General features: G+C 42.4%; 1 protein-coding gene across 1 annotated transcript in view; it reads right to left on the bottom strand.

The window, feature by feature from the left end:
* The window catches only part of SULF1 (sulfatase 1), a 101675-nt gene that overhangs the window by 15136 nt on the left and 72056 nt on the right, over positions 1 to 14483 (bottom strand). Inside the window, exon 13 of the mRNA XM_066332174.1 lies at positions 1308 to 1524. Coding sequence (XP_066188271.1) covers positions 1308 to 1524 — 217 coding nt within the window. The remainder of the gene's footprint in view (positions 1 to 1307; positions 1525 to 14483) is intronic.

The following is a 14483-nucleotide window of genomic DNA, read 5'->3' as shown; positions in this document are numbered from 1 at the left end:
TTAGATCATACTAAACAAGTGGAAGAAATTAGATCAAGACAGTATTCAGGCCAAACAATGAGCTAAAGACAGACAATATTGTGGCTGAATGTACAAAGAATACCAGGGATTCTTGTTCACAATCTCAATGTGAGGGGCTTTAAATCAGGAAATATTTTTGAATGATACTGGCATTATTTTCTTACTTCACAGACATCTGTGCAGCACCTTCTAACTTTTGCATTTCTCATACAACTTCACTAACATCTTGCTTTGAAGACCCATCTTCATTTCATTCCCCAGTCTTGTACTGTAGTTAGAGAGCAGGAGAACATAGACTGCTCTTCAACAAATTCTAATATCTGCTTCTATTGCTACAGCTACAGAAATTCACCGGCATTGCTGGGCAGAGGGAAGAAAAATCGTGCTCTATTTAAAATAATGGCTTCTTTTGTATAAATCATTAGGAGAAACTAACCCGAGTGCTACAGTCATAAAACGCTCCTGCACAGTGCCTTCAGCCCGCGCTCCACTAGAGGACACTGTGATCTCACTCGTGTCCCTGCGGGCATCCCGCCGCGGACGCGCAGGGGAGGCAGAAGGGAAGCGGGAGCCGAGCAGTGGTTCAGTACCAGAGCAGCCCCGCAGTGCCTCGGGGAGCAGATGTGTGCGGGGCATCACCGAACAGCGAATTCTGCCTGAACCATGCAAGGAAACACTGTCACGGGCCGCCTTGGCGAGCAGCGGCCCCAGATCGGAGGCCAGCGGGCTGTCATGTCTGAGCTGCGCGGGAGGTGGCACCAGAGCATCACCGCCACCAGCACCGCTCCCGAAGGCTGTTCCCCGCCGTGGTGCCAAGGATGAGTGTTGTGATTGCTGCTACCAGAATCACAGCACGGTTTGCGTTGGAAAGGACCTAAAAGAATACCCAGTTCCAGCACCCCTGCCATGGGAAAGAAGACCTGTCACTAGAACAGGCTGCTCAAAGCTTCACCTAACGTGGAACACATCCAGGGATGAGGCATCCACAACTTCTCTCGACAGCCCTCACAGTATTGAATTTCCTCCTAAAACCTAACCCAAACCTACCTGCTTAAAGCAATTTCCGCTTGTCCTATCACTAAATGACCTCGTAAAAAGTCCCTTTCCAGCTTTAGGCCCACTTCAGGTACTTATTACAGAGGCAATTGTGTAGAACCTGACTACCAATTACGGACATCTTCATTAGACACGAAGGTGAAGGCAAGAGCATATTGGCAGGAAAATGCTCTGCTAGCCATTTCCCCCTGCTCTCTGCCTCAGAGTCCAAGGGATCGAGTAACACTTACTTTGCACATTAGGGTTTCTCAGGAACTGTCTTTGATTTTTCCTTTGGGCCCTGCTGTTCCGGTAATCAGTGTCTCCACAGTTGCAGTCTTTGTCTTTAGCGCCGTAGCCCCGGGAGTGAAGGCTGCGCGCTCTCTTTCTGATGGCCAGGATGTCGCTGGGCACCTTGCACTTGTGAATTCGCAGTTTGCCAGAAGCATCCTCTGTGCACTGCCACTTCTGCGGGAGAGAGACGTGAAGATGATTTCCCAGCAGCCTTCCAAACCCCTGTTGCTTTCAGGTAGGCAGTAAAAGCAGACAGGTAAATTTCTTTTAACATTTAAGCAGTCCTTTAAATAGCAAACTGAGAAGGGAAACATTTTAGGGCACAAATTCAGTCAGTCTTCACAACACCTTTCTCATGCTGGGAAACATAAGCTTGCACGAAATTACTTCAAAACTGCATAAAACAAACACCCAAACAAAACAAATAATTATATACGTATATATATCTGAATGAAGAGTATCTAGACTACACACATCCCTGAAAAGAGCAAGTAAGAAGTCTTAATTTACTGAGTCAGCAGAGTACTCAGTGGCAGGGCAGTTTTCACCAACTCTTTATTTTCTTTGAAAAAAATGCATTTTTTTCTTTGTTCCGTGACTTGGATTTTCTAGCATGATTCAGAGAAAAATAATAAAAAAAAATCCTCAGTTCACAGATGAAGAATGGGTTCAGTTGTAGAGTTTTTTTAGAAAGAAAAGGACAAATTCTGGATGTAATCTATAGGAAAATGCATAAACTATTCCCTACAGCCAGCAGGTGCAAGCAAGTGGAAGAACCTTAGGGACAGTAAACAAGAAATTAACTTGGATAAACTACTTTGGATTTATAAGTCATGAGATTTGTATGAGACTTAGGAGGAAAAGCCCTGGAAGGAGTACCTGTAAAAAGCATTGTATGTGTGCTGAATATCAGAGCAAGTGTGGGAGAATGAAAGGAAATAGATTTTTTTTTCCCCGTTTGCCTGCACAATATCTGTCTGACTTAATTATCAACATCACTGAACCAGATGGAAGATTCCAGGTGGATTTTTCCAGTGGATCCCATCACCTTCACATTTCAAATTAAAAAGCAACTGGGACTTTAATTTCCTTTCCACATCACACTGTCTTAAAAAACCCTAAATGTTATTTAAAAAAACCAAAGAAATGGGTAGGTGCTGAGAGATCAGAACTCCTTTGCTCATATCCAAAGCTTGCCATACACGGCACAACACACTACATAAAATAAGAAGTCTGTGAATATTTTAAGTCATTGGTAGTCTGAATAACAAAAAGGAGAACTAGAATTATCTATGTTTATTTATAATTTCAAGGCAACCATAAATGACTATTACTCAGTCGGTTTTGTTCACTTTTGCATCTTAAGTCACAATGGCCAGAGTTTGTACACAAAGCACTAAGCTTGGCTGGATATTGCAAAGAATAAAACTAAGTAATGCTATTGGTAACTGGAACGTTTTAGCTGCAGTTTCAGTGAAGTTTCTCTGTAATGTGTCCTTTTTTTGGTTCCCATGACTGAATAGCTTAAGTAGCTTTCTCTTGCCTCATTAATAATAACAAGACAGATGGATGCTGGTCCTAATGGAGTTGCCAACCTAATTTTTGAAATGGACACTAATATCAGATCATACACATTTCGGTAAGTTCCATTAACTAATGGCTGCTCTGGACTGTTTTGGAGATGGTGTCATGCTGACTGAAAAATGGCGAAAGAAAACACAGCCTCAGGTAGATTTTCTGGCCTGATAACCTGAGGAACGAGCTGATGTGGGTCTGAACAACAGCACCATGAATGCACTCTCTGGCCTAACATGTGGGCTGAATTAAAAAAGGATTCCATGCTGAGATCCTCCTGTGGATTGGCATGACTCTGATCTCAGAACAGTAAGGCATGTGTAAAAGGACATTAATTTCAACAAGTCCAATAGCTGGCAGGGAAATTACACTTGTGCCCAGACTTTCAGTGTGAAGGTACATCTACGAGTGACAATGTAGTTTTCTACAAGAAAAGGTGTCCCAAGAGCTGTAAAGCTTTGCAGATTTTATTCTGCAACAGCATGTGCTCTCTTCCTTCTGCAGCAAGAGATGATTGCTAAAGGATAAGAGCTGACTGCACCACTATATTTCCTGTGTTTATTGGGTACATGTTACAGTTATAAACATATGGCACTAGTTTTTAAGGAGTCTCAAAAGCAGCATTTTAAAGTAGAATAAGTATTCTCTTTGTCTAGCATTAATCATAGCAGGAGGCTGTAGGAGTGGCTTCAATAACCTTTTAGATCATTTTAACAGTATTATGACTAACACTGAAACAAGACGCTCTGTGTCTAGTACAAGTCAATAATAGTTCCCTATTTAAAACAGGGATTAAATGTGATTCATTTACTCTTTTATTTTTCTTTTTTTAATTTAACTTTAAAAAGTGTCATTATAAAGATGCTTTAGAGTTCTAAGATGGAATTTTCAGTCTAACTTTCCTGAATCTCTGCCCATGCCAGCGTAATCAGGCACTGAGCATGCCTTATGCAGTTAAGACGTAATGGTCCTTCTGCTCATTTTTAGATCTATAAAATGCATTAATGAACATAAAAGAAGATTCTGACTGAATGCACTGCCCCTTCCCCTGTTTTCTACCTTCTTTCCCACTTCGAATACCAAACTGTTCTTTGAAGCTCAGGATTATTAATTTTAGTTTCTAGAACGATTTATCCATCAATTAAATAAACCCATTAGCATATATACAAACTAAATATGTCTTCATTAAATTTTAATTTGTATATATTTTCTTATTTCCCCCATGTTTATCTTCTTTCTTACAGTGATATTTCACAAAAAAACCTAAGACAATCTAACAGCTCACTGTTGCCATAGGAATATAGGATAGTCCTTGCTTCTGGCTGCATACTGATTTAGGGACCCCTGCACTGATTTATTCTCACCTTGGTAGGAGAGAAGAGAACTAACTCAGAATTAAAAACTCTAAACTAACAGTAGAGAAAAAAAAACAACAAGTGCTTGACATTTGGCTGCAATAAGCTGTTATATTGTTTCAGTCATGCTGTGAAACTTCATCTGTGTCAGCCTTTTTCCTTGTCATTGACTCATCTTTTCCTTCTTTCATCTCATTTCATCACCTACCCTCCAGCAAGTATTTCCCTCTCACCTCAGCTCCCCACATTCAGTTCACATTCCTCCTCAATTTAGGTTCAGAGGGAAAGCAAAGGTGAAAAAGGATCTTAAATACTTCCACACCAGTGGAGCCCTGAATCCCCAGACCTGAAAGCTGATGGAACTTAACCCATTGGGAGGAGCTTTGCTAGTTTACAGCCACCCTGAACCAAGTAGGGTTTGTTCTGCATACGCACTCGGAGCTTTGGCTGGGTTTCTGAGTGCTGGCTGCCAGCTCTTCCCAGCACCTTCCCTGCCCCCATCAGCAAATTACTAAGGAGCTCAAGAGAGGCAGAAGTGTAAAAGGACTGAACAGCTAAGGACTTTGGGTTTGCCTTGTTGGAAAGAACCAGGCTGAGGGAAAATGTCACTGCTCTTCACAGCTCTCTGAGGAGGGAAAGCAAAGAGGGTGATGTGAATCCAGTGATAGGATCTGTGGGAATGGTTCAAAGTTGTGCCAGGGGAGGTTCAGACTGGACATTAGGATGCATTTACCAAGAAAGTGGTTAAACACTGTACAGGCTTCCTGGAGATGGGGTTGTTGCCCAAGCCTGTCAGTGTTGAAAAGGTATTTGGAAAGTACTGTTAACAACATGCCATGGAAGTGGCCAGGCAGCTGGACTCAATCATCATTGTAGATCCCTTCCAATAGAAATAGTTCTATCCTATCCTATTGTGCTGATTTAAGCTGAGGTTGAGTTCACTTTCTTCATGGTGGCTGGTGTGGGGCTGTGTTTGGGACTTTTGCTGAACACAAGATTGACAATACAGAGATGTTTTTGTTATTGCTGAGCAGGGCTTACATAGTGCCAAGGCCTCTTCTGCTTTTTCCTGCTGCCACGCTGGTGAGGGGACTGGGTGTGGCTGGGGCTTGGGAGGAGACACAGCTGGGACAGGCAACCCCAACTGACCAAAGGGATTTTCTGGGCCATAGGCCACAGGACATCGTGCTCAGTATATAAAGTGAGAGGAAGAAGGGGGAGGAAGGGAACATTTGGAGCCATAACCTTTGTCTTCCCAAGTCACTGTTACATGTGATGGAGCCCTCTCTCCCAGAGATAGCTGAAAAACTGCCTATCCTTCGGAAGGGGTGAGTGAATTCCCTCTTGCTTTGCTTGTGTGCACTGCTTTTCCTTTCCCTGCCAAACTTCATGTCAACCCATGAGTTTTCCAGCTACCTTTCTGATTCTCTCTTCGATCTCACGGGTGTGGTAGAGATTGAGCAGCTGTGTGGGCTTAGCTGCTGGCTGGTCTTAAACCAGTATACCTATCCTATCTTAATCCTAATCCTATCCTATCCTTCAGAAGTCAAGCTGCCAAACCTGAAGCTTAAACATGTAAGCACCTGAGCCTGTTCCTCAGTGTTGAGGCAAGCACAGCAACGGTGCTGCAGCAGATTATTTTCCTTGGATAATGGCACTGGCATGATGCACTTCTGGGGATAGAAGTTTGCCCTCATAAAGACATTTCAAAGACTAGAGGGTAGCACATGGGCTGGTTAAAAGGGATGGTTTGTACTCGGTGGCTTTGCTTTGCCTTGCTACTGGCATGGCTCCAGTTATGACTTGCAGCTACATAAGGAAGACAACTGACTTCATAGCTACCTGGGGTCTCAATTTCCTGGTATTAATCAGTTGTGCCACAGCCTTAAAATTAAGTCTATTTCATTACTGATTATAATTAAGGCATAAAGCTATACATTCAGAATGAATCATTGTGATGTGCTCCACTGTAAAAAGTTACTAAGGCAAGATTTCAAATCAGCTTTGTGCACTTAATAGACTGTCATGGATTTGAGACAGTTGCTGTGCCCTCATATAGAGGGGAAATCAGTTAGACAAGTCATAAAAAGTGTCCCAACAGTAGGCAAGCGAAAGGTTTCTATGAAATGTAAACACCTAGTATTTGCAGTAGACATGTCAGTGTTAAATATCTTGTCAGATTTTATCACAAAGTTATGAAACCCTGAAAAACATGCAACCGGAAATATAACACAGCAGCAATATTTTTACAGGTGCTTTTTCGTTTTTGTGATGTATGACTGACTTCGAGTATTATTGCTCAGCCTAGGGAATGTTAAGATAAGAAAATGAAGACTTCATGAATTTAAACCCGTCCTCAAGATCTCATTTCCCTTTTTTCCTGTTTCAAAAGATATGCTCTAAATTTGAAAACAGTTTAGATGGAAATACCATCACAGGCTGAATACGTGCGTACCATTTTCCTTCATTAGCACTAACCAGATCTGGGGGAGTGCCAGGGGACTTGATGCTGGATAAAGAGTTTGGTTCAGGCCTGGGCTACTGCAATCAGAGCTGTCTTGCTTTTGCTTTCTCTGGGCCATTAGAAGAGACCATGTCACAATATATTGAAAAGTGCCCTGTAATTAGTTGTCTATGGTAAACAGCACAGAGTAACAGCAGTTCATTTCTGCTGAACTGGGCCTGAATACTGAGAAATGTTTGCTAGCTAAGGTCATGTCCTCTATGCATTCCCATAGAGCAGAGCTGAACCCTGGTCCTGACCAAGGCTGCTAAATGCCCCTGGAAATACTAATCTGTGTTATTTCATCTCAGCAGTACTTCAAACATTGCACATGAGTGCAGCTGTTTAACAGGGATGGTTTGCCAGGTTCACTCAGGAAATTTGGAATTGCTGCATTTTTGTGGAAAAAAAAATCTTCTCCATTTTAGAACTGAGTCGATACTGCCTGTAAATGGCAGATCCCAAGTTTTGTACCACTCTCTCACAACTGAACCACTTTCTATTGGATCATGCTCCAGAGTCTGACAACATGAATGCATTTAAAGGCAGTTATTTATATACAGCCTTAGCCCCTGAGTGTTCCTGAAAAATGCAGTGGTCAGTGGTTCGACAGATAGGGAAGAAGTTTGTCCTATAAGAACTGATTTAATGTGGGCAGAAATGTATGACTTTAGAAATACTTCCAGAAAAATGCACAGGGACAGAACTGGAGGAAAAAAGGAAAGAAGGAATTAATCAATGGATAACAGAAATAACAATATAAAATTTGGCATTTTTGAGCTACATCATAAGCTTATGAATAGAAAGAAAGAGAAAATTGCTCAGGAATTTTACGGACTACAAAATTTTGTATTCTTGCTGTACAGACAAGATTGATTTTAAGTGCCATGGTTATAGCAGTTCTCTAGTTATAAAAAATGCATGAATTGCATTGTCAGCTCTAGAAATGTAGGCACCTAGGTCAAGACAGCAAATATTTCACCTGCACAGCATTCTCTACCAAATCTATTAACTTGCCTGTAGATACAACTCAACATCAAGGGACTTCTGTTGTTATCCAATAAATGTCCACTCTCAGGTACAAAGAGGACCCAAAGAAAAGGATAAATTTAATCCTTTAACTATAAATAGTAGTGCCAATAATATTCTGTTAATATTGTGTCACACACATTTAACTTGCAGAGGACTTAGTTTATACTCTGTTTCACTGGATACTTTAAAATACAAACTGCAAATAGAGTACCTCAAAGGAGTACTACAGAAAGTGTTAAAAATAATTCTTGCATAAACTGTGTTTTCTGTCTTAATGTTTTTGGTACATATAATTACTTTTAAAAAGGTTTAAAGAATTGGCTTTACTAAAAAAGGATGCCACTCTACCAAAAAGGCCTTTCTATTAGAGAACACCAGTAAGATGATAGTGAAAATGTTGAACACAGTCATGCACAGAAAGAGATAAAACCGGTGAATCCTGTGATCTTCCTGGAATATCTCTGGATTTTATCCACAATAGACTTCATACGTCTAATTAAGAATTACTTGAATTTAAAGAATTGTCAAATCTGGGAAGAGCTGCTCTCTGATAAAAACTTAAATATTTAGGCTGAAATGTGAACTATTTAGGCTGAAATATGAAACACCACGCCTTGAAAGATTATTTTTAGAGATAAAGGAACTTATCTTCATATTTGGTTTCAACTCATAAACAGAGTGGTATTTTAACTAGAGGTATCATAATTTCTGGCAATTCCTACGAATTCTTGAGCAAGTAAATAGCAGGCATGTTTCTGTCAGCCATGAGGGATGACTCTGCAGGGTCTAAAGTGAGGAATAGCTACAAGAACTGTTCACAAAAGCACTGAAGTATGCCTTTAGTTTTAAGTACATAACTGGTCCCAAAAAAATGTGCTTCCAGTTAAGCCCGTGCACAGATGCTCCACTGAATTATTACTAGGATGGGGTATCAATGGGGAGATGGCAAAGAAGAGACAGCTCTGAACCAATGCTCTGGTAAAACAGGTTGATCACCAAGTGCTTTTTGACTCTTGAAAGTATCTGGGGGTTGTTCTGGAATCTGGAGAATCCATGAGTGATGTTAATATGCCATAGCAAAATTTTAGTTGAGTTTTAGTGGGTGCTCAGAGTCTGGCTGTCAGTGACTGGCCAGCCATCTGACACTTCTGGCCAGCTCTTACCAGCGTATGTGTTTTTATTCATGCTCTGCAGCTGGTCCTAAAGTTGACCTATACAAATGTATGGTCTGTGATATTTATTTTATGAGAACATAGATACTAGAGCCAAACCAGACTACACCTAATAAGCCCCATTCTAATTTCCTTTACAATATTATCTGTGAGCTGACTGATGGCAAGTGTTCTTTCAGTATGAGAAATAAACGTGCTTATGACTGAATGCTGATATGATAATTTGATAAATATGAACACCAATAATAAAATTAAATTCTTATGCTAGGTTTTTAGAGGGTGAAGAATACATGAGAAATAGGAGTACAGGCTAGAAAACATGCTTTTTGGATCAGAGCCAGAAGAATCTTGCACATTCACCACAAAGCTGATGTTTGGATTCAGTGACATGTCTCCAGTGACTACCCGTAAAGCCTTAGATCACTGTAAAATACACTGAGACCTAATCTAACTAAAATCTCACTGTACAGTCTTCAGGCATTTTCTCCAAATGAAACATTATTTCCTCAGGGTAGTTTTGGGGTACAGTTCCTCAGGAGGAAACTCAGTATTATGTGTGTCTAAAGCTGAGATGCGTGAAAAGAGAGCACAGGGAAGGTGCAGCGACAATGTTATACCTGTCTAGCGCAGTGTGAGCTCATGTGCTTGCATGTCATACCAACAAAGGCAGCAGGATGCATTTTTCTGTTCTGCCCACTGTCAGTGCTCATTGGAGCTGGCAGAAGGCCATGGATCTTTGCAAGTTTCAGGCCTTTGCTGTTCACAAACTGGCAGGTAGTGTCGAGCAGATGGTAGGAGATGTATGCCCATAAAATAAACATACCCATGTCTGGGTTTCACTGCTGAGTCATCCAATCTAAGGGCTGAAATTTTAAACACAGTGCTTCACAGTCCTTATTTTGGGAGGGTGGTGGTTTTTTTTTTTTTTTTTTTTTTTTTTTTTTTTGGTTTTTTTTTTTTTTTTTTTTTAACCCCATTGGGAATATTTAAAAAATAGATTGTGCCTTGTGTAATTTTTCTAAGAGGACAAAAATGCATTTTTGGCTATGGATTTGGTACTGATTATAAATAATGGATTGAGCACTACACTGGAGACATCCAGCCTATCAGTCACCAGACCTCATAAGGTAACTGTGATCTGGGAAAGAGTGTTAGGTCCCAGAAGTCAAAATTATGCCTCAGGAAAATTCCTATGACTCAGACTGGAGAGAAAAAGAATAAATACTTACGAATTAACTCAACTCCTTAATTACACATTTAGGTAAGGGAAGAGAGAAAAAAAAAGTATAAATGAAAACACAGTTAACCTGGTTTTATTTGATATTTGCTAAGTATCCAGAAGAATTTCATGAGTGAGAAGATGGAATGAGTTCAAGAAAAATAACCTGCTAGAGGATTTAAGAGCAGCTTGCCTCTAAACCTCCTGAACTAACATATATTCTTGTCTCAGGTTATTCCAGTGGAAAGCTGAGAAGAGATTTGTGTCATGATAAGGTTGTATTAATCCAGAGAAACATTTGTTCACATGTTATTTTTTCTGCTCTGCTGGAAAATTAACAAAGCTTTATTACAAGTTGACACCAACTGATTCCCATTTAGAAACAAAAGTAGGGTTATGCTGCAGATGAATGCTGCAGATGAATAAATATTTCTGTATGGTATAGCTTGTTACTGAGAGGGTAAATATATATCAATGAAATATAAAAATACTCTGCAAACCATTTAAGTGTTAAAACCCATCAGTATCCACTGCTAAACCAGCTGGGATCAATCAAGTGACCTCAGTAAGTTACAACATGTAAACTGGTGACAAATTTGTCATATGAACTACGAAAGAAACCTCTCGTTCCCATCATAATTTCTTGAGCATTCTCATATGTGGAGATGTGGAGGGACTGCAAAGGAAATGTCTACCCTTCTCCAAGCCCCAAAGCTGAGCAGGGAGCCCATCAGCTCCTGCTCCCTTTGCCAGGCCTGGTGTGATGGGACTGCCTGTGCTTTGGGTGAGCACAGATCAACAGCTGGGGCAGGGCAGGAGCTGAAATCTGGTCTATATCCAAATATGACATGGGCAGGTGATCCATAACTCACTTACAAGTTCATAAAATTAACAGCACTTCCCAAGTTATGAAGCTGAGGAGGAAGAAGAAAACATTAAATCCTCAAGGTCAGGTAGTAAGCAAGCAAAAAATTAAGCGCATGTACTGGAAGGAACATCTGGAGGTCATTTAGTTCATCCTCCTCCTCAAAGCAGCGACATTATTAGGTTTGGATGTATTCTGAGATGGACTTTCCACAGCCTCTTTGGTCTCTAGTTCCTAATCATATTTGTGGTAACACTTTTTCCTGTGTATCTATGTAGAATTTCCCTTGCTGTAACTTGTCTTTGATAGCCCCTGTGCGGTGCACCTCCAAGACATACCTGGTCTGTCTTCTCTCTAATTAGCCACTGGTTAATCAAAGGAAACAATTAGCTCCTTCCTTTGCCTTCTGTTCCTCTGGCTAACCAAACCTCTGCCCCTTCTCAGTACTCCCACCCCATCTCTGGGGTCCTCCCCTGGACTTGCTCCAGCTCACCAAAGTCCCGCTGCTCATGGAGATCCCAACCCGGATGCAGCGTTCCAGGTGCAGCCCAGAGGCACCAGGGAGAGGTGAGTTCTCACTTCCCATGACCTATTAGCAGTGCTCTTGCTAATGCAGCTCAGCAGGAGCACTCCTCTCCTTGGCATGGACTCACTGCTGACCCACGTCAGTGACTGCTGGAACGTAACTCAGGAGTGAACACATCCCATGCGCATCTCAGTTCTGAGATGTTCTCAAGGAGGTGGGTGAACATTTGGAAACTGTCCTCCCATAAAAGGGGGTTAGGAAAAAGCAGCAAGGGGACAGTGATCTACAATGAAAGTGACACAATCTGTCAATGGTGCTAGAAAATTTAAATACATTAAAAAATAACAGTGAAAGTATTTTATATCTATACTTAACAGATGTTTAGTACTTTCTCTTCACCAGCCCATTTTTTAGGTTTATCTATTTTCAGATACACACTGGACATAGAAAAAATAAGAATTTTGAGAATTTAATTTAAAAATTATTATGCTAGGTTCCTTTGGTTTTATTTCTTTTAAAGAGAAAATAAGCTGAAGCAAGTATTATCCTGAGTACCACATCTTTGGAGGTTTTGGAACTAACAGATCTCAGGATCGCACCTCATTTTAACAGAGGAAAAGAATTTTTTTTCTTTTTCAGCTTGCGTTCTCCTTTTCAAATAAACTACATATTGACAACAGCAAATTTAAATTAAGAGCAAGCTTTTAGTGGTGTATTAATTCCCCAAATGCTTATTCTTAGTTTCAGACATTTAGCAGCAGCTTCCCACAGACCACCAATTTCACTATCTTAGAATCTGTCAGCAATTACTCATTCTGTGAAAGTAATTTTAATTTAACTGACGTTAACTGCAACTGATTAGAGTAAACATAGGAAGTATCATAAGCCACCATAATTTAAATGAATATTTTATTTCTATATATGCACCTATGTAATTGAAATAAAATATACAAATTTCAAAAGATAAAACAAAGATAATTCATGCACAGAAATATTTTCTGTTTTTTAAGAGGTGCAAAATGACTAGAGCAAATCTGCTGCAGGGACCTCATATTAAACTGTGATGGCTCAGAAGTGCACATTGGAACACGTTTGGACTAAAGTACATTTATTTGACCTACTATATTTTTTTTTTCTTTAAAGAACTTCTCTACATGGCAAAATATCCTGCAGACACTTATTTCACAATGCCTCACTGAAGTTCCTATTAGTCCAGTTTTGGTCCTTAAGTTCACACCTTACCTATCTATTCTGTGCTGGCTTTCCTGTGAGCACCACAGGTAGTCTGTCCTTGAGAGAGAAACTGGCCTTGCTTCCCAGGGCTGGCATGAGGGGAGTGGGAGGAATGAGTCTGTGCCCCATGGGCTGAATGAGGATGTTCCACTCCTCATGATGCTCTGCCTAACAGAAGTTTTCCGTGGGCACATTTAACTTCAGCACCCCTGCAAGAAGTTTTCAGGATGTTGGAATTGTCAGGGACAGCCTTGATCTGTATTTTTAAAGAAAATGATGCGTACACACCAATGGCTGTGTCTGAAAATTGGTCTTAAAGAGGTCAGTTCAACCTGTCCTTCATCCAGCTGTGAGAGATGGCTGCTGGGCTCTGTGGAGACAGCATATCTTCAGCACCAAAAAGACCTCGATGGGAGTTTGTAGGTGGGAGACCCACTATCAAACACTATTGCTCTTGTCAGCCTCAAGTCAGCTTCCTTGCTGACTGAAGCCCTTAACCCTTTGATCAAAATGGGATGCTCTACTGCCCTGGGCTGAGAACAGGGCTGTGAGCAGTTTCCTACTGTTTCAGGTGTGGTATCTGGTCAGGACACTTCACCTTTTCTATTCATATGTGGAAAAGTAGTTATTCTGAACCCGGATTTTGGCATAAGAGGCAATAAATATAAGGAATAATTGCAAAGAAAACATTTTGTTACTTTAAAATGAAACATCTTAGTGTCTAACAGTCTAAATTAGTTCATTGATCTCCTTTAGTTTTTATAAAGCATTCAGATTTTCAAATTTAATCTCTGTTTATAATGGCAGCGCTTGAACTCCTGAAAACTTTGCCCTTGGGTGAGACTGCGATATTGTGTATATCCCTTCAAAAGCGGCTGCATTTAAGGAGCACGTGTGAGGTAAGAGCTGCGACAGAGGACCCGACCGAGGACGTGACAGCCAAAACATGGATCCAGTCCAATGTGTGATTAACCAAGAATGACTGTAACCCTGCACGGCACGGGACGCGAAGGGGACAGGCAGCACGGAGCGTTTCTCCAGGCGGGCTCTCCCTGCCCCGCGCCCGGCCCGCACACCGCACACCGCACACCGCCCGGCCCGCACACCGCACACCGCACACGGCCCGGCCCGCACAGCGCCCGGCCCCGAACACCGCACACCGCCCGGCCCCGAACACCGCACACCGCCCGGCCCCGCACACCGCACACCGCCCGGCCCCGCACACCGCACACCGCCCGGCCCGCACACCGCACACCGCCCGGCCCGCACACCGCCCGGCCCGCACACCGCACACCGCACACCGCACACCGCACACCGCACACCGCACAGCGCACAGCGCACACCGCACACCGCCCGGCCCGCACACCGCACACCGCACACCGCACACCGCACACCGCACAGCGCACAGCGCACACCGCACACCGCACACCGCACAGCGCACAGCGCACACCGCACACCGCCCGGCCCGCACACCGCACACCGCACACCGCACACCGCACACCGCACAGCGCACAGCGCACAGCGCACACCGCACACCGCCCGGTCCGCACACCGCACACCGCACAGCGCACACCGCACACCGCCCGGCCCGCACACCGCACACCGCACACCGCACACCGCCCGGCCCGCACACCGCACACCGCACCGCACACC

This window comes from Sylvia atricapilla, chromosome 1 (genome assembly GCF_009819655.1).
Source record: "Sylvia atricapilla isolate bSylAtr1 chromosome 1, bSylAtr1.pri, whole genome shotgun sequence".
NCBI lineage: Eukaryota > Metazoa > Chordata > Aves > Passeriformes > Sylviidae > Sylvia > Sylvia atricapilla.
The sequence above is the reverse complement of the archived record's forward strand: the minus strand, read 5'-3'. Positions and strand labels throughout refer to the sequence as shown.